The following is a 27,310-nucleotide window of genomic DNA, read 5'->3' on the forward strand; positions in this document are numbered from 1 at the left end:
ACATTTGAACACACTTCATAGTACAGAGCCAAATGCAAGCAAGGGGAGCATGCTTTCAAAGTCCTCTCCATTCCAAATTCCATTACAGAGCTCCCTCCTGCTGTTCTCAGCAAACTGAAGAAATCCAATCATGTAGACGGGCATGTCAGAAATACACAGACAGTTCTCATCTGACTCTTTCAAAATGCTGAAGTGCTCCACAAGAGAGAAATGAAAAAGAATGCTAGAAAGTATAAATGAATACAAGACAGAGAGAGCAAAAATCCCCAATACTAAAATAGCTTTAAACAAAAACATAACAGCACGATTCCTGAACATATTTAACATAATGACTGTGATATACTCAGAAGATACAAAGACTCTCTGGGACTAAATCCCATGACCAGACAGAAGTTTCGCAAGAATGCCCCAAATTCAGTCATCAGGATTTTCAATTATTTGAGTAAAATTTCTCATTGTTTCTTATTGGGAATTTATCAAAGAAAAAGGAAAACAATCTTTTCATGCTACCACAAACAGCAAAGCTGTGCTACTCCAGTTTGATTCAAATGCAACAAAGGTAATCCATCCACCTGAGGCTTCAAGTTTTAATTCTCATGTCTAGCTGTATAAGGTTTGACTATAAAACAAATTCATTCACAATATCTCTACTGCTTATTGTTTATCGTAAAAACAGCAGACCATCCTGATTTTTTCAGCTTAGACTCCTTCAGCTAATTGACTTCAGCAGCCATATCTCCTTATGTAGCCACCACCTTCAACAAGGAAGTACCATTATAACAACACATCTCTTAACATCAAGCCTTCAATTTAACACACATAAAAGATATTAAAGAAAGCTACCGGAAGGGAGATCTCTCTTGATGATGGATTGAATGCCACAAAGCTGATTTCTGGAAAGAAATACCAACTGGGAATTCAGATTGGGCATTTTTCTCTTGATAAACATCAGTGCTGTAATGGCTGTTCAACTACTAACAACAGGTCTCTTGGTTTATTCACTCTTGTTTTGTAAAAGTATACTGACTGCACAGACCTAGCTATTCAGAGGAATGACAGAAAGTTAATATATATTAACATATATATAATAAAGAAAAACAAACAAACTCAGGAACAGCAGAATCTGGAGATCCTTCTCTTTAGCCTTCAAGGTTGAAATTTAAATTAAATACTCTTAAAAAAACCTCTAGTATGCTTTGTTTTCTTTAAACTTGCTTTTAAAGATAAGATGTAATGCAAACTCAATAGTATGTTTGGGAAACCAAATGAGACATTGAAATCAAAATACATTTCCATGTATTTTTTTTATTATTAAATCATTTAGCCTGCTATTAAAGCAACTTGAAGAGCTATCTTTGTTTGTAGAACATAAAAAGCATTTGAAAACATAGCATAAAAATATTTTTACCTTCTTTATGCTCAACTATACAAAAAAAGGCAGTCATTGAACATATAATGTGTTAAGCAATGTCATTTTTGCCAATAAAGATAAAAATCATTCACCCGAAATCTTTATATTCACATGCTCTCTCACTACACCTAGAGAATGAAATGATTTCAAAACAGTAAGAGAGAAACAGAGACAGTAATGAAGCTAATTTCTGCAGCCAACAGCCAAGGTCTGTGGGAATTTAATGCAAAAATGCAATTTATTCAAGATCTTGACCATCCAGTCCTCCAATAACCAAAGAAAGCAAGGATGCTTAGCTATAATATCAACTATTTGTTACTATGATGCACTACTCTACCATTTTCCACAGATTCCAGGGTGACTATATTTTATAAGTAATATACGCAAACACACATGTTCTGGTTTTGCTTTCCCAGAAGACAGTAATCAATTCCTTAAAGTTTTACAGTAGCCTTCACACATCTCCAGAGAATCCAAGTCCAGTCATCTATCTGCATTGCAGTGCTACTGAGGTACAATGAAAAATAAAAGATCAAATTTAATCTGTATAGAGGAATTTCAATTAGATTTATATTTCTATTTCTAACGTGCCAAATACTGTGATTTGCTGTCCAACATATCACTAGGCTTTGACAGTTTCCTAAGATTTAAATAACTCAAGAACAAAAGCAGCAAATTATATCCAACTAGAGAATTATAATTAATTGCGACTGAGCAAAGATCTTCTTCAATCTTATGAATCAAAACACGTTCCCAAAATAGCAGGCACCATTATTATCCAAGTGGAAGAGGAACAAAAAAAAAAAAAAAAAAAAAGCCTTGCTGCAAATCACCTCCCAAATCTGAAACAAATGAGAAAGTGAAATACCAAAATTAAATGCAATCTACTGACTGACAAAGAATATATTTTCCAGGAGAATTAAGGAGGTAGAGGTTGTTTTATGGAACCACCACGCCATTTTGTGCATTAGAAAAATCCACTGTAGAACGTTCTGCATGCTTAAAAACACTGCTCAGCACATCAGCAGACACCTATTTCTATTTTCATTCTAAAATATGGTTTGTTTTCACGATATAAATGTACAGACCTGCAGAGCATTACAGTATACGCACTTTGAACTTAAATCTACACATTGTATTTGTTCATTCCTCATGATCTTGTCTCCCTCTAGTGGCTAGCTCTCACAATTTAATTCAACCTATAACCAGACGAGTGTGGAGAATCACAGAACTAGGAAGGGGAACTAGGAAGATCTCCAGTCCAGCCTCCTGCTTCAAGCAGCATCAGATTGCTCAGCACTTTGTCCAGTTGGGGCTTTGAAACTTTCAAGTACAGAGATCACTCAATATCTCTAATGAAACCGCTCCAGAGCTCCAATGCCTCCATGCTGAGCTTTTCACTAAGTCCAGTCTGAAACCTTTATTTTAACTTCAGCCTCAATTCCAAACTATTAGCTACAGTAACTGAAAGCAGCAGGTTTCATTCCTTTCTTTGCTCTAAACTCACGTTCCTTCAAGTCCCTGACTTCACATTCACAGAACGCTCATATAAACAGATCATATAAAGAATAACAGCCAAGTAACGATTTCCCCCATGAGAAAAGATTTTGTTTTCAGCCATCCTGCCTTTTTACCTCGTTGCAATTATTTATCTTATTATTTACCTTACCAGTTCCTTTTTTCAATTATTTAAAAAGTATATCGAGTAATTGAGGGTTTTGGTTTTTTTTCTGTTGGGGAAGGGGGAGGGGCAGGTAGGGAGTTACTCCAGAAAAGGATGTGAAAGAACAGATTGGGAATAATATTTGCTTAGAGTAATATCACACATTTCATAGATAAACAACAAAGGATACCTTAAAATAACACTGAGGTTTTGAAGCCAACAGCACAACCATTCAGTCAGAAGTAACACACCTATCTCAGATTGACAGTTGATCCTATCATCTGAACAGCAATTCAACATTTAGGTGTTTTAGCCTAACAATAAGCAAAATAATTTTAATTTCAGCGCCTAAAGCAAAAGCACATTTCGTTTTGCGCTCTGCTTCTGTCTGCTGTGAACGTGCCTCTACTTGATCACTTTCACCACAGGATCACCATCAGTTTCAGGGTGTTCTTCCTAGGTTCCACTTGACTTCTTGCATTAAATGAAGTGTGAAACTTGGTATTCGTGATGTACCCCATAGCTTCCCCTCAAGGGAAAAGCATGAGCTTTCTAAAGTGTTTTTCATCAGGGAAATCTGGGGTAAGCCCACCTCAGTGATTTAGAGCACAGGACGTATTTTCTGGCGGCAAATTTTCCTTCCATCTGTGCTTAGTCTGTGACATGCAGTTCAACGCAGTGCTCGTGTGGTGAAGGTGATTCCCTTCCTGCTGAAAACTGAAATTGTGTACCAATCTTAAGATTGAAAACCAGCCCAAGTGCCATCACCATTCAAGACCAACCTGAACACACAATTTTGAAACCTTAATCGTTTGCAAAAAACCAAGCACTCCTTTTTCACAATACACCACCCAGTAGCAAATAATTAACCCTAATCTTTAGCAAGGTACCATGCAGCGCTCTGGTGGGACAAAACAGTGTAATTACCTCAATTCTAAAGAAAGGAAACACGGCACGAGCATCAGAAATTAAAAAAGACAAAAGAAAGTACCAATTAGAACTGCATTTATCTTCATTTGTTTTGGGACGTTAAGCATTATAGAACATTTTACTGTAAAAGCCACTGACCACTGTGGCAACTACAACCCCTTGTTTCACTCACAACATACTTTCTAACTTACACAGTAAAACCCGGGCTCGTAAAACTTGGTTGAAAACATGATACAAAAAGCAAGTAGAATGGGACACGTTCATGCACTATTTTTTCATCAGAAATTATGAATGTGCATATATGTATTGGGCTTATGTGGCAAGATTTTCATAACAGGGTGACTGCAGGAGTGGCCTCTGGGCAGAGCCCAACACTGCCCCATGTCAGGTCAGAGCCAGCTCCAGCTGCTCCAAAAGGGACCCGTTGCTGCCAGCAATTAATTGGTATTCAACTGCAAAATTATAATTATCACCTAGATTGAAATCTTTTTTTGAATCTTCATAAAGGATTACATTTCAGATTTTTCTGCTTTTATGAAACACATATTTCATCTTAAATTAAGCACCCGGAACTAGATTTACATTGGTCTAAGTCTCTATTGAAATGTTGTTTTCATCCCTCTTTTCCCAAAAGATTTGCAGACCTATCTTCTGGAACTTGGAAGAGAAGATGCATACTGTAATTCATTACACCCAGCACTACATTTTTTTGTCTAAATAGCCTAGGCAGAGGAACTTGAGGTAACAAAAATTATCTGCCAATATTCATAGAACTCTGGAAAGCTAACTCATAACATTCATGTTAAACAAAACAGTCCAAACAAAACTGATGTAAGGTCTGAAACTCTTGCTCTAAGAGAACACTCCTAAACTCTGCTAGAATGCCCTAATGCCATACACTACAGGCCAAGCATATGGATAAGGCAGGGTACCTGCTTGATTCGACTTGTTAAAACACTGGACTGTGCAAAACAAGGGGCAAGTTTCTTTTTATTCTGTTTCTTTTTGAACTGTAAATTGCTACAGCAAGCTCACCTCTCACACAGCTGTCCAACTAATTCTATTTTTATTGATGAACAAAAAGGCTAACATCTCCTCACAGATCGTAAAGTCACTTACCTATGCTGTGAACTAATTTAGTCACACAGCACTTGTTTCATACACAACAGTGGTTTCCCACTGATTTGAGTGGTAAAATAAGATCTCTCAGACCTTACATAAAAAAGCCTTTGGTTTTGTGGCTAGTCTGCATTTTTCCCATGCTTCACAAAAAGTGTCAAAACAAAATGAGTAAAATCATAACAAAAAAAAAAAAAAGGGAAAAAAAAATACAAAGAAACAAAGCTTTAGAATACATAACTGTGTTCTTATACAATTATCTACTTTAACAAGCACCTATCCAAACATACAGTGCATATGCATCCTCACATTCATATTAGGTGTTTTTTGCTAGTTGAATTACCTTGTCTGCATCCACTTTTCCTCTGATAAATTCCTTCTTCCAGAATTCCAGTGCCTGTTCTAGAGTCAAACCAATGCCTTTTAAGAAAAGTCCATATTGCATACGGCCTCCGTGACGGAGGTGATGGTTCTCACGTAGGGCTTTGTGCAACTGGCGCATGCAAAGAGGGAACGACTTCACAGAAAGCTATCAAGAGAAAAAAGACACAGTGATGATTTATTTATAGGATACAAGCTTATTGGGATCGCTCATTAGCTCCACTTGAAAATGTGAATGGCTAGAGGAATGATACAGGGTGTCCTTCAGACATCTCAAGAAGAAAGTCCAAAGGACAATAACTGGTAGTAATATCAGAATGTCTTCTGTTCTGAGTAACAAAGGTTTAATTACTGTCAGGTTTCAATACTTCTTGCTCCTTCCTTTTTTTAAATTCTGTAATGGCAAGCTGACCTGTGTTGGAGGGCTTTTGTGGGGTGGGCCTGCTTTAGTGTTTATTTTTGCTTTGGCTTTATTTCATTATTTGGTTGGGGCTCTGTATGTATAAATATCTTCAAGCAACTACAAGTAAGACTAGCATTCACTGCAGCTGAACTGCAGATTCTTTACCTGAAGAAAATTATGTCTTATGAAGCAAGATCCCCGATAGAAGAAACATTGTAACACTTAAGTTTACCTAGGCTTTGCATCATTATTTTTGGACATGAGAGTCATGTCATGGAATTAAAAACTAAAAGAAATAATGTTGTGTTTAAGGTAGATACTAAAACCTAATCCTGCAAACCAGATAAAAAAGTTGTAAAACATTTAAGCTGAAAAATAATTAAATAAGGAAATTTTATTAAAATCTGTTTACAGCGGTTGTTTTAGAAACTTATGAAAGTACACAGAATTAAGCAACAAATTAAGCAATTCATTATAGCTTCAATCTAAATCCTGATTAGATACATTTTCAGTTAACTCTGTTCCATTTTAAAATGTATCATAATCAAGCAGTTCTCAATGGTAAAAAAAACAAATACTGAATAAAAAAAATGAGGAGATTGTCTGCATAGAAGGTACTGGGCTTTAAATCAGAATGCATCGACATATTATACAACTCAGTAAACAGAGAGGACTTACAGCATCAATGTGCTCTAGAGAAATTTTTCCAGTGTTTTTCTGTACGCTGTAATCCGGGCCAATGTAAGAATGGCTGAAAAATAAAGCAAATAACACAGCAACATTTAAAATTATCATCATTCAACTTTTTTATTTATTTTTTAATATTTACCAATTTGGGAAGAAATTATTTTACCAATTAAGGCCTTGAAATATTTTCCAGCAGACAAAACCAAGAAAACATAGTTAACAAGTTGTGTAATTTAGGTTTAAAGAGCCAGCATGAAGAAACTTTATCTTAAAAGAATGTTGCAGTGTCATCTAGAATTTAGATCACAGAATCACGTTGTTGTTGAGATTGAAAGAGACTTCTGAAAACGAGCTAGTCCAATCCCCCTGCTTAAATCAGTGTTAATTAAGCAGGCTGCTCAGCATCTTATCCTGTTGGGTTTTCTGCACCTCCAAGGAGCAACTCTACAACCTTCTGGGCAACCTGATCCAGTGCTCAAATTGCAATAAAACGTGTTTTCTTAAGTGTAAATAGAATTGTAAATATTTCAGTTTGTGCCCACTGCTTCCTGATTTATCACTGGATGTCACTGAGAAGCATCTGGCTTTATCTTCCTTACATCCCTTCTACAGTACTTATTTATCAGTAGGACATACACCATTTAACTTGCAAAAGGAGACACCAAACCATACAGGATCCAACACTGACCCCTGAGGCACTCCACTAACAGCAGGCCTCTAAACTGGTCTTCAACCCTCTGAGCAGAGCACTGTTCAGACCACCTCACTACCCATATACCTAGTCCACACTTCATCAGTTTACTAGTGAAACTGTTACTTGAGAGAGTCTCAGAAGTCCTGCTAAAATCAAGATAAACATCCACTGCTCTCCTCTACCAACTGAGCCACTCATTCCACCTCAGAAGGCAATCAGGTTGGTGAAGCATAATTTCACCTTCTGAAATCCATAGTCATCATCACCTTCTTCTCTTTCATATGTCTGAAACTGAGATGAGAATGACCAGCCTATACTTTCCTAAATCCTTAAGAAGAGTAAGGTTAAAGGTGGGGGACTCCTGTTTTCTTCTAGCAAGAACTTCTTGTACCTCGCTACTCTGCTACTCGTGCAGCATTTAAGAGAAAAACAGCTATTACTTATGTATCACCATGAACATCTGCTGGGATGGAAAAGGGAAAAATGAACACCTGCTTCTTCAGACTATCAACAAAAAGCTAAGGAGGATTTACTGCAGTACTGACATAAAAATTCCTGACAGTAGCTGTCTAGCCAAAATAGCACAGGATTCAACACATGCAGCCTCATCCCTCACCAACACTGTAGCAAAGCTACTTGTAACAACTGAGCTTAGCTCAGACAATGCTATACTATATCAGAGCAAACATGTAAACACCATCACTGAAGTCATTTCAAATCAAATTCAAGGATGAAGTGCTCAGGTTTTACTTCTAAATATACAGCTTTTTTGGTTGAGGATATGCAGTGCTGTAGAACAGGCCAAGAGAAACGCTTGCAGCACAACCCTATAGAAATCAGGAGCTGACAATGCAGCAGGCAATGCAAGCACAAAGTATCTTTCGATATATCTAGATTAAGGGATCAAAAATCATTTTTAACCTAGTAAGCTGCAAAGCCTGGGTAAGAACAAATTTCTTTGTGCCAAAGGGATTTTACAAGTAATGTACAGAGATCATTTCTCAAACCTTCTGGACAAATAGAGAGATAAACACCAGGGAAAAAAAAAGAACTTAGCTAAATGATGATACAGGGTGCCACTGATTTTGTGACATTTCAACACTATAGTGTCTGGAAAAACATACAGCTAAAAGTCGATTTTACCATGGTGCAAATCACTTGTTTTATTATACATGGTATTCATTGGTCATTTTAAGGCTTATTTCTGGGACCAACTGAAGCACAGCACTAGTTTGTTTGTTTTCATATATACAACAAAGCATAGCTAAGAGAGGGGTGGGTGGAACAAAAGATACATTCCAGACTCTGAAAAGCTTAAATATCCTCAGCACCGCATGCAAACAGGGAATGTTTCAAGCATGCTTCCCAGCTTTTACATTAAAAAGTAGTACCTGACCATGGCAAGGTCGTGTGATGTACTGTACTTGTACATACGATTGTTCCCACCCAGATGCAGTGCTTGGCATTTTCCACTGTTGAACTTCATGGAACTTCTGTCAGTGTATTTGTTCAGCCTGTCCAAGTTGCTTGATTCCTGACACCACACACCACAGAGCTGAACTTTACACACTGCATTCAAAGGTGAACAAAACTGAAAGAACACCTTCATCCATGCTTTGTATGTGGTACATTAGGCATAACAGAGGCAGGACTGGTTACGTGGTTGTAAGATTCCATGGGACAGGAACTTCTGGATTTGCAGCTTTATGCATCAGGTCTTTGATTTTCAACAGTAGAAATTATCTAGACCCCTTGATCACAATGAAACAACACTTCACAGTCTTCCTGATTGACATTATTTTCTCTGCTTTCCCACTGAAAATCTCAACAACCTTGAGGAAAAAAAAGACTATCCTTTGTTCTATAAATAACAGCACTTATTTCTTCACACTGTTACACATTGTCAAATAGCTTCCCACTACTGATTTGGAAATGCATTACAACACAAAAGAGTCAGGTTTCTGATCACCCTCGCTCTTTCCTTTTCAGCTTCTAGTTTTAGCTCTTCTTTTGGACTTGCCCCTTTTTGCCATTCCACGCAGCTTCTGTGGTTACTCCCCGATTCTGATAAGTTTCTTACTCAATTAAAATACATATAGCTCTTCACAGTTTCTTTTTGTCTGCTTGCATTCCAACAAGCCACAGTGTCTTCACTTTTCACTCTAAAACAGTTTTACTTTCCCTCAACACAGAAATTCCTGCACCTTTCCATTCAACATGACTCAATCACTCAAGAACCACCCACAATCCAAAAATCAGAGATACTAACATAATTCTGAGCCTATCTTGCAGCTACAGATTAACACCAAGCTCAAATAACAGTTGTAATATCTTATTAGCCTTACAATTCCTCAGTAAACATCACAGCACCATTTCAATATTGTATTTTTCAATCAGATGGAAAGCCTTTAGATAAGCTATTTTTAGAGTTTCCTTCAAAAGTATGCCCACATCATCCAGATGAAAGACCAGCATTCCTTTCTAAAAAACACATATAAAAACCAGTATTTAAGAATAAAAATGTACCTGTTTCAAAGCATGCTGCTAGGCAGACAAATAAAAATAAGGGAACAAAATGCAAAGTCCAGCACAGGAGCCAAGTACCGTCATTTGAACACAAAGGGGTCAAAAAGTGGCAACAATCAGCAGCTACAAGAACAAAAGCACTTCTGTTGGTGCTTATGCATTTTTTTTCCATGCAAGTTTATATCCTTGCACAGAACACAATTCTAAAGACACTCTACACATTCTCCACAGGAAAGCAATTAGAGATACGGATTTTCTGAAGCATTTCTAGCTGGCAAAAATCATTAAGTTTTGTAAGGACTTTGGAATTGGGTCACATTCAACAGAACTGTCAGACCTGTAGCAACGCTGGTTTGAACAAACAATGCTAGGAAACATTTAAGCATTAATGCAACAGAGTGTGCAAAATAATTTTAAGAATACAAAAGGAAGAAAAGCTTAGAATGTTTTATTTTACACAAGTTGCAGGAAATAGATCATATCTGTGCGATGTAATTTATTCTTTCCGTGCCTGCTTTTAGGAATTCAAGTAATGGGGAAAAACTGAAGTGATTCATAATTCAGGATTAATATCCAAAATGCTTAAATCAATAACAGACACAAAGCCAAAACATCCTAAAAGATAAAGTGGCTTATTTAACATAAGCGAGCTTTGAAGAACATAAACACACAACAAATAAAATTTTCCTGTAATACAAAGTGCTATTTCCCATATTACTGCATGCCTAACAATTTTAATAGGATTCCATTAAGCCAAAGAAAATACGTGGACTTAAAAACAAATAAATAAATAAATAATTGTGAGACTACCAAATGCCAATCTTGTAGCAATTGTATCTACTTGTAGTACCAAGAGCTCCTAAAATGAGTGCAGTTCATGCAAGAGAGACCCACTGAGGAGTACTGGCGACAGAAACCAGGTCGGAAGGTGCCTGAGACACTCAAAGAAGTAGGAAACCTGAGATGGAAACGTCTAAAGTTTAGGAAACAGCTGCAGATGGAGGAAGAGAGGTGCTACATTTGCCTGCATCCGTGGCAGAAACAGAACAGTGCAGTTGCCGTCTTTCATTTAGAGCCGGTTGTTCTAAAATAATCTACATATCTGATTACATGTGGAACAGGTTAAAATTTAAAAGCTAAACTGTGACTGAAAGTGAAGAGGTAGACAAAGATAAAAGTGGGCTACTTATCATAAGCATTCAATTTGTAGGAAGTTCTCAATGACTGCTCAAACATACGTATGCTTTGTTGCTGACCAAGAAGAAATCTCCACCATACCCACATTTCCAGGAGTAGGATATGTCTTTCAAGAAACATCTGTAGGACCATTCTGACAAATAAAGCCTTTAGTGCACCATGAGATTTAATAGGGATATGAAGGACATTTTGTAGTAGCTGAGGATAGTAAATGACAAGTTTATTGTGGTATTCCTTCTTCTTCTCAGGATGAGCACAAGGAGGGTAAACGTATTTGCACAAAAACTGTGCAGACTCATTTTTAAAGAATCTGGACTTGAAAAACAGTTGGTTTCAGCACCAACCTTGTGAACTATCATTTCATAACAGAACAAATAGAATTATATACAAGCTGGTTGTGAGAAATGCTAGAAAACCATTTAGTTCCACATCCAACTTTAAATGGCACTACAACCACTTCTAATGAGGTCAGACATGGATTTTTCCACATCTCTGCGTTACATGCTGCATGATAATCCCAGCAGAGACATTTTTGCTAATGTCTGATCTGAACTTCCAAAGCCGCTACATGTGACCACTGTCATCTGTAATATCCTCTAGCGCCATTAAGAATTCCAACACTGTGATGTTTGCCCTGCAAATACAGGCTGCCATTTGATAACCACTAAGCCTTCCCTTCACTAAGCAAAGCCAACTCAGCCTATCCTGTTAATTCACGTACTGGCACAATCCTATCATAGTTTGATGGGATTACATATGACAACTTTTATCTAGCATTGAAATTATTCCTGCTGAAGATTTTAAATATTAATGACATGACCCTGTAATTTTACCATAAAACTATACAAGTTCCCTTGAACACAGAAGCTGCAGAAGTGTTGTTCTCACAGAAACCACAGAATCACAGAATTATCAAGGTTGGAAAAGACCTAGAAGATCATCTAGTCCAACCATTACCAATACTTCCCAGCTAAATCATATTCATGATTTCTATTTCCATTAAATTGCTGCTTTTAGAAAATTAAACTAAGCTTAATGGGAACTCTCAAAATTAAGCATCAAATATTTGTAACATTTTAGCTAAACTGTTCTCTTCCCCTTCATCCCACCTCCAGTCTAGTACAACCAGTATTGAAACCACCAGTAAAACAAAATATGACAGAAAGAGCACCCAGGTCTCAGACAAAATATACATTTAGTCTAAACTAGTCCAACCACAAAATATGTTATGTCCACTTTAAATGAAAATGAGCAGGAATTTAAGTGTCTATGCTGACATAATCCATAGTAAAATCAACTTTTTTGAGGACTAGCTAATTTAAAAGTCCCACACAGTCATGAATAGCTGCAAACAAATGTGCAAAGCATTAACAACCAAACAGTGCTCCGCAACTATCAATCATGTTCTCTTTCCACACTTCTCTGTCTGAGCCTCAGGTAAAGCTCTATTGACATGTGCCAGAAATAAAGTGTTGCAGTAAGAGTTCATACAACTAATATTCTCCCTTTTTTATGAGTAAGACGAAGCAAAAAGGAATCATAGATTCATGGAAATAAGTATCAGAAAAGACCTATTTGGTCATTTGTCTGTTCAATGCCAGAGCCTGTTTTTCAAGTTGTGAGGTTTTACATATTCCATCTAATTTTAAATGAATTTCGCCAAAAGACGATGATTTTTGCATAATTTTTTCAACTGACAACAAGACTTAGTGGGAACAGTCCTTTCATTATCACAAATGTAAAATAAAAGCAACTCGCTGGTTGCTTAACACTAAAACCCAAATTAACATCAGAATGCAAAAAAAAAAAAGCCATTTTGCATAAACAGGTTATGGATGTGCAATATTTAAGTAAATGTATACTCTTAGAATAAAAATTCAACAATTCCAACTGATATGTACCTGAACCATCCAATCGAACTGTATCTGTTTTGAGCAGGGGCTAAGTAAGATCATTTCTAGAGGTTCATTCCAAGCTAAATACTTCATTAACTCTAAACCAGCGCACCTCCCTCTCATTGCATGGTTTAGTCTTACCATATACTATTAAGAGAATTCTCCATAAAATATAAAGTGGAGGGGAAAAAAAAGAAACAAAAAAAAAACCATATATGGATAAAAAAACCTATGCCTAACTTGAAGTATATGAGAAAAGGAGTCTTACTCTTCACCCTCAAACACATTCCAAGAAACTAAGAATACTTCTATGTTCTTCCAGTTTGTCTTTTTTTCCAGTCAAAGCCAATCACACAGCTAGGGTATCTGAAAAAAAAAGAATCTACCCCCCAAGTGCACTCCATTTATACTACCTGAGATGATTAAGCAGTGGTTGTAGTCTCTCATCAGACTGTACGGAAGGCAGCGATCGTGCTGTCAGCTAGAAGACAAGAGATGTGCAATGAATGAAATATAAGAAACACATACAGCACAAAGCCAGAACAATGCTATAATGTCTTCTTTTGTTGTTAATGCTAAACAGCATTAACTAAAGCCTTACACAATCTGAAGTTAGCAGAAACATTTATAATAAAGTTAAACAGTGAAAAATAGGTTTACAATGACAACATTATCTGGAAAAAAAAACAAAACCAAAAAACAATAAAACATCATTAAAGTTGCATACTTTTTTCTAAACATATTTGGACCGGAAGGCATATTCAATCTACACAAACTTCTGGCTCGATAGTATATAATGTAATACAGCACATGTAATATAAGTAATACATAATGTAATATAGTCAATTAAGCCTTAATATACACAATTTACACCTGTGTAATAAAATTTACATAACATTTAGTTCTATGTCATTTTTATATAGACGTGCCTCTGTGTACACTGCTGTTGCTGTTTATGGAAATAACATGTATTTTGTAATTGGACTATTTCAAATCAAATATTAACTGTTTTTCTTGTAAGAAATGACTAATTAAAGAATTAAAACATGACTCACTACTGAGAAATATTAAATACATATTAAACAATATATATTTGCTTAACACTATGTATGTATCTACCTTTCCTATAAAATTTACAAGCGTAACAGCTCTGACATTGCTGATACTAATCTAATATAAAATATTGAATGCAGTATCCACTTCATTACCCCATTGCTGTCAAGTTAGACTGCATTTTAAAAACTACCTTCATACAAACAGAAACCAAAAAGGCAACAAATTTTACATTATATACATCAAGTCCTTAATTTTTATTTTTTTAAACAGGTAACTTAAATAAGTCTAATGTTACACATACATTCTTTTAGATCTTTAAAACCAAAGCTTTTAGGACCAGCAATTCGGATTCTCTTTGCTGGTTCCAAGACATCAGACATGCAAAGTTCTGAAGCGGGGATCCAAAATGCAGCTCTTTGTGGCATACAATAACCCAAACATGACCCAAATACAGCAATAAGGGGAACTCTGAAGTGCCAGCAATCCATTGATATTTAAAACAGGGCAGAAACTTGGCAGTTCACAGAATCACAGAATCTTCAGTGTTGGAAGGGACCTTTAAAGGTAATCTAGTCAACTCCACTGCAATGCACAGGACTTGATGCCCATGGACAGGGCATCAACCACACCACTGGGTGCTTCATCACCCCCAATGGAAAAGACTTTTCATTAAATACAACCTAAATCTTTGAACTTTAAGCCATTTCCCCTTGGCTTATCACCACAGACCTTGCTAAAGAGTCAACAAAAGCCCATTTTGATTTCCCAGGTTCTGTTTAGAACAAGAAGGTGCCTCCACTGCTCTTCCAATACCACTATACATTTTTTTTTCCTTACAGAGGCATCCAAGTGCTACTTTAAAGTCAGGTATTACGTATTACAAAATCATAAAGAATATGAAAACAGGGAATATGGGCATGACCAAGTAGTGAAGATATGCTGGATAACAGTTATACCCTTAACTAGAATGCTACATTTGCCATCAGTACAAATCCTCAACAGAAAAAGGGAAGAAAAAATACTCAGGATACTCCAGATACCCGGTTTTAATTCTAGTAGATAAAAAAATATACATCAATCATGCATAAAAACAAAGGGAGGGAGGAAAACAGAAGAAATGAGAAACCCCTTGAAGACTTTTGTATGAGACATCCTACCAAGCAAAGCAGATTTGTTCAGCTGAAACTTAGAAGAGATGCTAAATACTGTAATTTCTCTTAACTTCCTTACAGAAGAGAAAGAAGTTTCCCTAAATGTCATTGAAAACTTGCTACAAACTTATAAATAAATAAAGAATGCCTGACACGAAGCCTGAAGTAAAGCAGCTCTCCACACTACCGGGAAGACATTTATGTACATGGCAATTAAGAACAAGATTACTGTGACTCAATTAACTTGTCTACATTTTTTAGGGGTGTGAATTTTTGACTTTGAGGTTACAGCATGAGAACTATTTGCTCTCTAAGTGATTTTCCATGCAAAAAAAAAAAAAAAAAGGAAAAAAAGATAAAAGAATTTTCATTGCCACAAAGAGTTTGCTTTCTGGACAAGATGCCCTAATTAGCTGCACTGCACAAGATGATTTTAATGCTGTCAACATCTGATGAATACTTTTTTTTTTTTTTTTTTTTTAAATCTTATTAAGTTGGACGTTATTTTGCAAAATTACATGGAAGGCTTATAAGGAAGTACAGAAAAAAGGACTTTGATGAAGGTTATTTTTAGCTGAGAGTACCTACTGAATTACTCTGGGCACCTCCTACACATATCCAGAAAAACCAAGGTCTGTTTGGAGGATGCATCAGAGGATCTACAATGTACATTATTAGCTGGAGTATCTCCTTATCAGCTGGTAAGTGCTTCCAGAACACACTGTCCACATGTACATCTACAGCCTGCATAGAATTCATCAAACTCTTTTTCCCTTAAGAACTACCTGTGCTGGAACCAGCTACCCAAGGAGGTGGTAGAGTCACTATCCCTGGAGATGTCCAAGAAATGTTTAGATGTGGTACTGAGGGACATGGATTTAGTGGGAAATATTGGTGGTAGGTGGATGGCTGAACTGGATGATCTGAGAGCTCTTTTCCTACCTTAGTGATTTTATGATTCTGTGCTGGCATACATGCTGTTTCTTTCATGCAAAGGCTTCCTCATCAACATTTCTCTTATTAAAATCATCATTAACGAATAGGAACTTATAAACTATCAAACACTTTCAACACTCCTACATTTGTGGTAGTATTTTCCTTAACAAGTAGCGTTGAAGTAAATGAACACTGCAATGTGACAGCCTATTTTTGTACCCTAAATGTATCAGGCAGCATAACAGTTGCTTTAATATAAATTTAAAAAAGAAAATAAATCCTAAAATAAATCTCAAAAAGTCCCAGACTTCTGGGAAAGTTTCACCTTGTTAAATTAAGAGATCCGTGAGTGACAATATCACGTCACCTAAAACTATACAATATCCTCACCGCTAAGAAGCTATGAGACCTCTCATATTGCCTAAACCCAGGAATTCAATTTAATCACACCTCCCTGACAAGTCTGCACCATCCAACAAAACTTGCAGGCTGCCTCATACCAACGGATTGATTTTGAAACATCAACTGTCTTGCTAACGGGGTAACAAAATGTCACCATGCAAATGCTATGCAGCTTGGGAACCTGAGTGAGGAGAGCAGTGTTTGCATGCCGGCATATTGCTGTACCTAGACAGATGACATTTAAGCACTGATCAATTTTCCTCTAAAAAAAAGAAAGTTGTTTAACCTTTCACAACGTTGCAAATCTCAAATGCTGTAAAAAAATTAATAAGCAATTTTGCCAGGGCTTTTTCAGCTATTAAAAGTTATTTCAACAGCACTGACGCTGCTCAAGGAAAAAAAACAAAGCAAATGATACTATATTCATTCCTTATTCCATGTGAATTAGTGTAGCCTATATGAAAGATGGTAACATTTTTCAAAACCAATTGAACTATCTAAGCAAAAATGTTTTTGACATTAGAAAACATTTCTGCAATGAGCCAAATGGATTTAGGACATAAAACATTATTTTTTTATATAGCACCAAATACATGAAAGAAAAGAAATAATATAGATTGGAGTCATCGAGTTTTTAGTACCAATGTAACAAGTCAGTGACATTTTCAAATGACAGGAGAAAGATTTCTCTCATGAATCTCTACTGATTGACATGGGTATCAATACCAAACCGTAGTTTGATTCTTTTAAATAAATAACACTCTCAAACCCCACTTCACACTTGCACAGAAAGTGTAAAGTGGGCTTTTATCTTTCAAGGAAAGCAAAGCCAACAGCAAACTCATGATTTAAAAATCAGGCTATAGTCTTAGCAATATATATATCACAGAATCATAGAATTACCCAGGTTGGAAAAGACCTTGAAGATCATCAAGTCCAACCGCAGCCTAACCAGTACCTTAACTCTAAAAACCCTACACTAAATCATATCCCTGAGCACCACATCCAAACAGCTCTTAAACACATCCAGGGATGGTGATTCCACCACCTCCCTGGGGAGCCTATTCCAGTACTTAACTACCCTTTCTGTAAAGAAGTTTTTCCTAATATCCAACCTAAACTTGCTCTGGTGCAACTTGAGGTCATATACATTGATATAGCTCAGGCAAAATGGAGCAGAAGGGAGTAACAGTTACGACAGGTGTTGCTGAAATGCTACATCCAAGAATGTAAATGCTATATACATATAAAATTATATTTTCTAATTTGTATTATAAGATTCATATTCTTATATACAAACAAAATTAATGTACATTTATATTTAGCTACTTAATTCAAGTTGCCAAAGGACAAATGTTCCACAGCAGAAGAAACAAATCAATAGGAGTAAAGAACTTCATTGCCTACACGTCCTACATGTTTACCTAATACCTTCAGAACTTCGAAGAAACTGAACTCCACTAATTTCAGCTTAGCATTTGTCAAACGCATCCAGAATAATAATTTATGTTTCCCTGAGGTATTTGCATCTGAAAGTAATTGATTTATTTTTTTCCTGTTTGGAAACCAACTAGCTTTCATATTGTGGGATAAGTAATATTTGATTGAAGATTAGTATTTAGACTTTGAAGCAGAATTTTTTAATAATTAAACCTTTTTTAATTGGTAAGTGAACTGTTGCAGTTTTTTTGCATCTTTATTACTCGTGGAAATACTCATTTCACTTGCATTCAGGGTGAAAGTATGTAAATTAACTCATCTCATGTATTTTTTTTTGCATTCTGGTATAAAGCTAAAGTTGACAGTTACCAAGATTCTCATTAGATATTTCTCCCCTGAAACAGATTACAATATTGCAAGAAAGATGGAATTAATATAGTCTGTTCCAGACTTTAATTATACATAGAATGAAGTAGCCACTTAGAAAGCTACCTTGTCAGCAAAATCCAAATCTTCTGTTAAGTAACACTGTTTTTCATAACAGAAAAGAGTTTTCTGTAATTTTATTTCACTAAACTGGCCCTTACCAACAGCTTTCCTCAACTTTTGATTTAGACCTCCTTCTTTTTGCTATCTAGTTCACAATATCCTTTTTAAAAAGAAGACAACAGTGCACTGGAACACAGGTCTTCACAGCCAGGCTGCCAAGTAAAGTCATTTGTTCTATTTCATTACCAACTTGATGCATGCAAGTATTCCATCCTGTCCTCAATACTGCTTGCTGTATTCTGGCTGAATGAACATTTTGTCTCTTCTTCTGGCAGTATTTGTGAACAGAATCTTCTTATTGTTTGCTGTCTTTCTCCCATTTTCACAGACTAAATATTAATTCAAGTAGTCCCCATACCAGGATCTGTTGTTCAGTCCATCTGAACACTGCTCCTGTAACGAACCTGCTTTAATAGTTTCACAAAGGGGGTGGGGGGGGAAGGTGATTTCACACAGCAAGCCATGATTTCTTTAAGATCTTAACATAATGACTCTGAATTTTTGCCTTCTTTCCATCATTCAAGAGAATATAATTAAGAAAACAAATATCCCTGTATAACCAATACCACATAGGAAACAGTTAGCTAGAAAGCATGAAAGACTCATTGCTTAATTAAGCACCCTCATAAAGACACCATCAGAAATCATGATAGGTTTTCCTACCAAAAACTTCATTAGTCTAACACTAATGCTACGCTCAGCAGAACTAGAAGAGTTTTAAGAACAGCCCTAAACAATGTCAGCAAAACCTCTCCAGCAGTGAAGACTGAGAGGAGAAACCAGCATATATGTACTCATCTAACTCATTTAATTACAATACCATTTTCCAAAGCTATTATCACTACTACGTGGCTTTATCTACTGTTCTACAGAGATTATCATAAAAATATTGAGTTACAAAAACTTTGAAGTATTTATGATTAATCTTTACAAATGTTGTTACTAAAGCCCTATGCCACTGCAAAGGCATGGCAGGAAATAAATAGGTCAGCCACTGTAAAAAAGTCACAGCTTTATTATCTTTGGAGATTTCATTTTCTTAATAGGATTTTATTACTAGGAACCAATTACTCAGTCCCAGTGTTTTATTACTGCACTCAAAGACAGTTTTCCTTAAGTGTCAAAATCTGATGCTGCTTATCCCATGCAAGAGCTGACCTGAATTTCTCAGCAATTTGCTTAACACCACTATATGAATTTATTGTAGCTGCAATCCATAAGGAGAAAACATGATCTGTGTACTACCATTTTGGAAACAGCCTCAGTACAGGAAGCTGTGTCCAGCATATTGCTTAGAAATAAGGAAATAAAAATGAAAACCAACACAGCTGTAGGAGAACAGACAAGTTCTGCCAGTCTGCAGTTACCCAAGCATTAGAGATGGTCAATGAGAATCCCAGTTGCTTAAACCAAGCAGAAAATACATAATACAAAATTAACATCACAAATATTTCCTAATAGCCAATTCCAATCCTCTTTTCCTTAGAAGGAATTTTGCTTTCACATGCATTCTCAAAAGTGCATTTTAATCTGCAACACAGCACAGTTTTCAAAGTTACCTGCATTCAGCAATTTCTAGCAAGATCATTAAATCCTTCCTCAGGAGCTACAAGCACTAAACAAAGCCATTTTTTAGAAACAAGAGAACAACAAAGAACCACAGAATGGCCCAGGTTGGAAGGGACCTCAAGTATCATGAAGTTCCAACCCCCCTGCCACAGACAGGGCCACCAATGTCCACATGTAATACTAGACCAGGCTGCCCAGGACCCCATCCAACCTGGCCTTGAATTCCTCCAGGGATGGGGCATCCACAACCTCTCTGGGCAGCCTGTTCCAGCACTTTTCCACTGCCATAGTAAAGAACTTCCCCTCGACATCCAACCTAAATCTTCCCTCTTTCAACTTAAAGTCATTTGCCCTCAGCCTGCTGTTATCTACCCTTTCAAAGAGTTGATTCCCTTCCTGTTTATAGGCTCACTTCAAAGGATGCAAATTAGGTCACCCCATAGCCTTCTTTTTTCCAGGCTGAACAAGCCCAGCTCCCTCAGCCCATCTTCATAGGGAAGGTACTCCAGCCCCCAGTCTTTGTGGCTGACATTCCCCTGGACCCTCTCCAACAACTCTCTGTCTTTCTTGCACTGGAGGCCCCAGACACAGTATTCCAGTTGGGGCCTCATAACGACATCTTCCTTTAAGGAAGATTTCAGAGGGAAAAAAAAATAATAAAAAAAATCTCAATAATACTTGCTGAGATTCACCAGCCTACGCTGCTTAAGGCTGTGTTCCTGTTCAGGCTTTAAGCTATGGTGAAGTCACCACCATCTAAGGAAAAAGACCCCAGTTCTGGAGCATTTTCTCTATTTGATGAGCTAGTCAAATCTTCATTAACTGACGTTCTTGTTCCTTGAGAAAGTTAATAAAAACTTCAGATGAATTTAAGTAGTCCTTAAGAAAAGATTAAATCACATCCCGCCTAATGCCAACTTCTTGCTCTCACACCTCTTAAGATTTGAATTTCAGTGTTTTACCTTCTCAACACGTGGTTCCTGCTTGGAAGTAACTGTTACAGTTGCTAAGACTTAGAAAACATCCATCTTTTAAAAATAAAACACTATTTGGAATACATTTACTCAATTATTCATATTTTACAACTTTTTTTCTTTTAAATAAGTAAAATCAAATCTTGGCAACACTTCAAAGAGTTTTAAGCCCTAGATTCCCATATGTTCAAGTATCAGTGATTACATTCTTATCTGTAGAGAATAGAGCTAAAAACATGACAGGCACTCACATTTCATCGTCCTTAAAAAACAGCATTAATCTGAGCCTACTTATCAGCATTTTCAAATATTTTGCTTAATCTTAACTCTCATTGCCTGCAATGACATTTCCCAAACATGAGTGGGAGCTGATGCTTAAACATTATCTCTTCGAATCCAAAAAAGGATATTCACACTAAAGAAAAATCACTAGCAATACCAAAAACATGAATGTATTTTCATTTCTTTTGCGTGTGGATTATCTAAGTTTACAAATCCTACAAATATCTTACTTCTGAATAAAAGCTGATGCCAGAAACACTTCCCCTAGGACTCAAGTGCATGAAGCAGAAAACCAAGACATAAAAAAAACCCTAATTAATGGATATTTTAAGAACATAATATCATTGCCTTAGAACTCAATAGTGGCAGCGGAACCTCTATTTAACCTCCCTGTAAGGCCCATAGCTTGGTGCTTCCACGTCAAAGCAGAAGTGCACCCAGCAAGGGAAACTGCAGCCTGAGGAGGGGTTCTGAGGCCCAGGAATGTTCCCTCTCCAGTGACTGCTCAGGAAAGAAAAGCAGTTAGAGATAAGAGTACACAGAATGATCTTCCATGACAGAACCTTACACACAGGCTAGCAGGTCCATTCCTAGCTAGGGTATAAATTCATTTTCTTTTCCTAAAGACAAATAAAAAGAAAATAATACAGCTAATATCACCAAGACACTGGATCTTTCAGTCTCCGTTCCCCCTCTGGACAATAACTAGCACAGTCACTCTGGAAAAGAACACAATTTTCAACCAATGCACATCAAGAAAAAAAAAATCATAAGTTAAGTAAATACCATGACAACTTTTTCGCACATTTTTCCCAGAGAAAATGAAGCTAGGGGCATCTTGCTATTTACACTCATAGATGGGTGCTAGAATTAATAACTTTCGACCATTGTAGCCAATCTCGCCATGTTTAATAGCGAAAAGAATCTGAAAGACACCAACTCCTGACAAGTTTAACGAGGAAAACATTAGGTGAGAGACACAATTATCACTCAGAGAAACACTAACAAAAAAAGAGCACAGACTGTGCAGAACAGCAGACTCTATAAGGAAAATGCATTATAGGTCAATTACAAGAAAAGTTTCATAGTTTACAGTTTGGGTTTTATAACTTAGAGTTTAACGACTTCAAGAAAACTGCCTCCTGCTCAGATAGCAATACCAACGCAAGATTATTAGATGAAAATAGAGCCATTAACTAGTACCTGAGATGTGACTGCCGCTTTTCAAGGACAGGATGCTATCAGAATATCAAGAGAGCATCATAAACAAATTGCAAGATACTAGCTCACATCAGCATGTATTTTTTTGTGACTAAGGTCTATCAGGATGAAAGCCTGAAAGTAGCTCTTCCTACCTAGTGTATCTGACTTACTGAGAGATGACTAACGAAATAACTATATCCTGAAAGAATAAATGTACTTAATTGCAGCAGAAGACTATCAAGCCCAGATACCAAGAGGGCCCAGGAAAGGTAATGGAGACTGTTTAAAGCCAAATGAACAAGCAAGAGAACACCCAGCCTAAGGAAGTGTCAAATCAGATACGAATGCTGCACTATGTAAAGTTATGTCACAGTATGAGGGCATTAAAAAAAGTTTTTATGATGAACTTACTCTCAAAAACATTCATTTTTGAATAACACTAGTATCCATATTTAAAAGTAAGGTCAACAAATTGTAAGCCAAAATCTACAAGTAACTCTTTTGTGTTATTTATATTGGTCTATTCCGTGTAGTAGATTAAGATCCATTGGGAGCTATGAAAAAATACCATGGGTACTGGCCGTTTGATTGAAACTCAGTGGAAGTTTGGTTCCTCCTGAACAGTTCACTACCCATGGAGCATAGGAACACAGAATGTGACTATTACCGGCGAAGGAATGGGAGCTATAATCATAATCATCATAGAATCCTTTGAGTTGGAAGGGACCCTTAAAGGTCCTCTAGTCCAACTCCCCTGCAATGAACAGGGATGCCTACAGCTAAGATATCTTTTATCTTAATGAAAAGATAAAGATGCATTCACCCTCTACACTGTTAATTTTACCTGCTCAAAAGAAACGAGCATCAAAAACCAGGAAACTAAGATGTTTGAGAATTTGTTTTCAATCTTTTTCATGAGGTAAATCTTGCTTCAGCAACGACGCATTCAGAACATCACCATTCAAACACTAAATAATCTGCCTCCTCCACAGTGACAGTCTGACTGCAGCAGCAACGGATATAATCAGCTTCAAATTATTAGTAAATTCAATGACTGTACTGAGAGGTCTGTTTCATTTTCCCAAGTTAGCATTTTAAAAACATGAATCAAAAGAAAAGTAAAACAAAAAGCCCTGAATGTACAAATTTGAAACATAGAATAGATCCTTTTCAGGTAGAGATTACAAGCATTTCAATGAACTATGTAAAAAAACCTATTAACTCTTTTGCAAATAGAAATAGATATTTGAATAGGCCTAGCTTGGAAAGTTTAGAATACCTTTACTTCAACTCATACAGTGCAGTACTACAGTTGGTTTACAATCATTTTGTACACTCACAACATTTCAACTTATCTTGTAGCTGAAGAAATTTAATCTTCTGAATAACAAAAAAGCAAGTGTATCTGGTAATGCCCTTCATGAACAAAAGCTTTTAGTTAATAAGTCAAGATGGACTTTTCATGCTCATTGAAGTGTCTCCAGAAGCCCACGGAGGTCTTCTAATCAAATGTTGCATAACTGAATTGTAACAAGGTTGGATATATCTTCCATTCAGCTCAGAATGCGAGTATAGATAGCACAGAAGTACTCTCTGACTCAAGCATCACAAACATGGCTTATAAACGCAACTTGTTAACAAAAGTCAAGTCTTATTGCTAAGAGCTTATTGTTATGATTTATAAAGCCAGGTCTGCTCTTGAGGAAGTACTCATTATTTACACTACTTTGAGAAAGACTGTCACAAACTGCACGAGGAAACTTCATTACCAGATGAAAGCAGCTGAACTGAGCTATACAAGATGTTTTCTGATACAACGTATCCATAAGCAGCATGTGTCAAATATTTTTCAAGGATTTTTTAATGCTTTGCCTTGCAAAGAGAGCAGACAACTGAAGAAACAGACAAGAACACACAAACACCACCAGATAAACACATTGCAAATGGATGTATTTTGTTGTTTAAGCCTCTACCATTCAATGGGCTTACTAGGTAGAACACCAGCAGTATAAGGGTTTCAGCTCACTCCTGATGTGCAGGACAAACTGTATTTATATTCTCATTTGAATTAGATAAATGGAAAACAAATCAGAACTGCATCTGCACTACATTCAACTCCTTAAGCAATAAAACCATTATACATAGGCTCACATTCAAAACACAGCTGCCTCCATGAATACTAGACAAGCACAACCTTCAGAGATGCTACAACAAATGTGAAGGATAAAATAACTACGCCAGCATGGAACTACAATCTTACTACATTCTTCTACTTCCATTAGCCACAGCATGACATAACAAGGATGTGGATCTATTATCTCCAGCTCCGTATGTAGCTAGTGCTGTTACCCCTGCAGTAAGCTCTTAAAGCTCTGGCACTACAGAGAGTAAGCAGTGTAGTTTTCCATTATTGTTTTTGTTGTTACTGTGGCATCCGTCCTTGCAGTTGTATTTAGGACTTGGGTTGGGTTTTTTTTTGTGTTTAAGCTTACTACAGAAATAGATTTGTTGCTAGGTGAAAAACATGCAATGCAATACATTTCTGACAAGCAGAAACCACCTTCAAACACCTTCAGTTACTTAAAAACTGTCTAGATTACAAGTTCTGTCAAGCCTAGTTGAGATGACCAGAGCAACATTAAGGTCAAGAACAAAGCTCTAAATGCAGGACATTCCTTACAGCCAGACATCCATGGATGAAGATGCACCAGCAGTAATAAGGCTGCAGCAAAGAATATCTCAGAATACTTAAGGGAGCCCTTAAGGAATCTAAAAGAAAATGCCCACATAATAGTATTAAACAACACGGAAGACAGAAGTCTAGATCTTCCAAAATGGACAAACTGTTCATTTGTTAACAAAGTTAACTAAGACACTGAGGAGAATAAACAAGAGTAAGAATGGCCCATAAAAAGCAATGCTTAGCAGGCTAGACAACAAATAAAGGGAAAAAACACAATCACTCATTTATAATTAGACACTGGCTTTAGTTGATGTTACACCTTATGGCAAGAAGTCTCCCAACACAAAGATATAGTCATAACACTGACAGGACAGAAACAAAAAGTGAAATCTTCAAGCATACATTTGATATAGCAAATTAAAAAACAGAATGTGTTACATATTATAAATACATCAAAACTCAATAACAGGGAATGACAAGCAAGCAGATTCATGAGGCTACTATTAAGACATCTCTCGAATTTTTATGTTACACATTTTTTAAAACTTAAGTTCATACTGACAGATGCGGAAAAATTAATCACAGAACTGAAAATTAATGACATTTAGTGAAATGCTTACCAGCACTTGGTGTATATGAATGGAATAAAATCAACCTCATTTACATCCATTTCACAATACATATTCTTCTTTAGAATTAAGAACTTGAAGAACTTGTCTTCACCTTCTCCTGTACAGCACATAGTTGCTGTATAGAGGCACAAAAGCTCTGCATTCCCTCGTTCAGTACTCCTGCAATGCCCTCTGATGGCCAAGGCCACAAGGTGCAGGTGGAACCTCCCAGGCCAACTAATATGCACAGTAACAACCACGAGCCTGGCAAAAACCCTTATAGGAATACACTGACTGATTTTAGGCCAGATTAAATGCAACAGCAAGCCAAAATCTTCTCCCAGACCTCAAACATTAACTCTGTGCTGATCAGAAGTAGGACAGCCAACAGACTGTCAGAGACGCAACAAGTTAATCCAAACCCAGCAGTGAAACACCTGCAAGAGCTAAAGTGTGGGGCTGCAGTGACCTGGAGAGAAAGCTGATACGCAGCATTTAACTTCAGCATTCTCTCTGAGTTGGTATCTGCTTTTCCAAAAGGTTCCCTGAATTCAAGCGCAACACAGAATATGATGCTTTCATTCAGTTCACTTTAAAGAACTGAACAAAGAATTCAAACAAAACATTTTTTACAATATTTTACAAACTAAGTGAAAAACTGACAATCTCCTAAAAGCATTTTGCAGTTTCCAGTTTAAATTCAGTCCCACTGCGGCTGACTGTGTTTCTACACACCATTTAAGTGGTTATAGGAACAGGTATCGGTGGCCTATGAAGCCCTCAGTGCCAGTGACTTATATTTCGATAGACAAACCTAATATTCACAGGAAAATATTAGAGAAAAAAAAAAATGTGTCTTGAGTTTGAAGAAATCACTTGTTACATAAAAGCATGTTACCATCTGCTATATAAAGCAGTGTATTTATATGGTGAATCATGTTTAACACAAATGTAGAAGTCTTTTGTATTCCTGTGAATGTTACTCTGTGGCTTCTAGACAGTGTCATAAAAGCACAGTATATTATGAGAAATTTAAGAGAATGCATTTATTTGCAAATATCCAATACCCTTCTACTACTTGTAATGAAATTCATGCCCGAGGAACAGGAAAAGATTCCCTCTGAAAGAAATGCTCACAGTGACCTTAATAAACTGCTGCACATTGCTGCCAGTACTGACAGAGAATCCTGCACAGACCAGGACAGGAGTTTTCATTCTCCAGATACATTTAATCCCTCCGAGCAGACAGCAGGTTTATGACTCAGGCTTTGCATAACGTATTCTTTGCATCAACTGAACTGAAGAATTTCAACATCAGCTCCTGAAACATTACAGGTTTTTAAACAGGAGGGCAGCAGGCCATGGCCTTTACTTCACAAGAATTAACCTTACCTTTGAGCTAGAAGTTGTTCCTCAAACATCACAGATCCAGTCACAGCGCTGACTTCAAGCACTGCAACTCTGAGGAATTTTCATTATTAACAGTCCCTCTAATTACTACTCTGAGCATCTCTCTGCCTTTATTTCAGGCTCTACCAGGAATTACCT

General features: G+C 36.7%; 1 protein-coding gene across 3 annotated transcripts in view; it reads right to left on the reverse strand.

Annotated features, from left to right (window-relative positions):
• The window catches only part of PRIM2 (DNA primase subunit 2), a 77,928-nt gene that overhangs the window by 29,817 nt on the left and 20,801 nt on the right, over positions 1-27,310 (reverse strand). For all 3 annotated transcript variants that reach the window (XM_015859225.2, XM_085542063.1, XM_085542064.1), the window contains exons 7-9: positions 13,320-13,387; positions 6,586-6,658; positions 5,467-5,652 (exon numbers count right to left, since the gene is read on the reverse strand). In XM_015859225.2, the coding sequence (XP_015714711.2) occupies positions 5,467-5,652; positions 6,586-6,658; positions 13,320-13,387 (327 nt within the window). The remainder of the gene's footprint in view (positions 1-5,466; positions 5,653-6,585; positions 6,659-13,319; positions 13,388-27,310) is intronic.

Source organism: Coturnix japonica, chromosome 3 (assembly GCF_054131305.1).
Source record: "Coturnix japonica strain WE chromosome 3, WE-NBRP24, whole genome shotgun sequence".
Taxonomy (NCBI): Eukaryota; Metazoa; Chordata; class Aves; order Galliformes; family Phasianidae; genus Coturnix; species Coturnix japonica.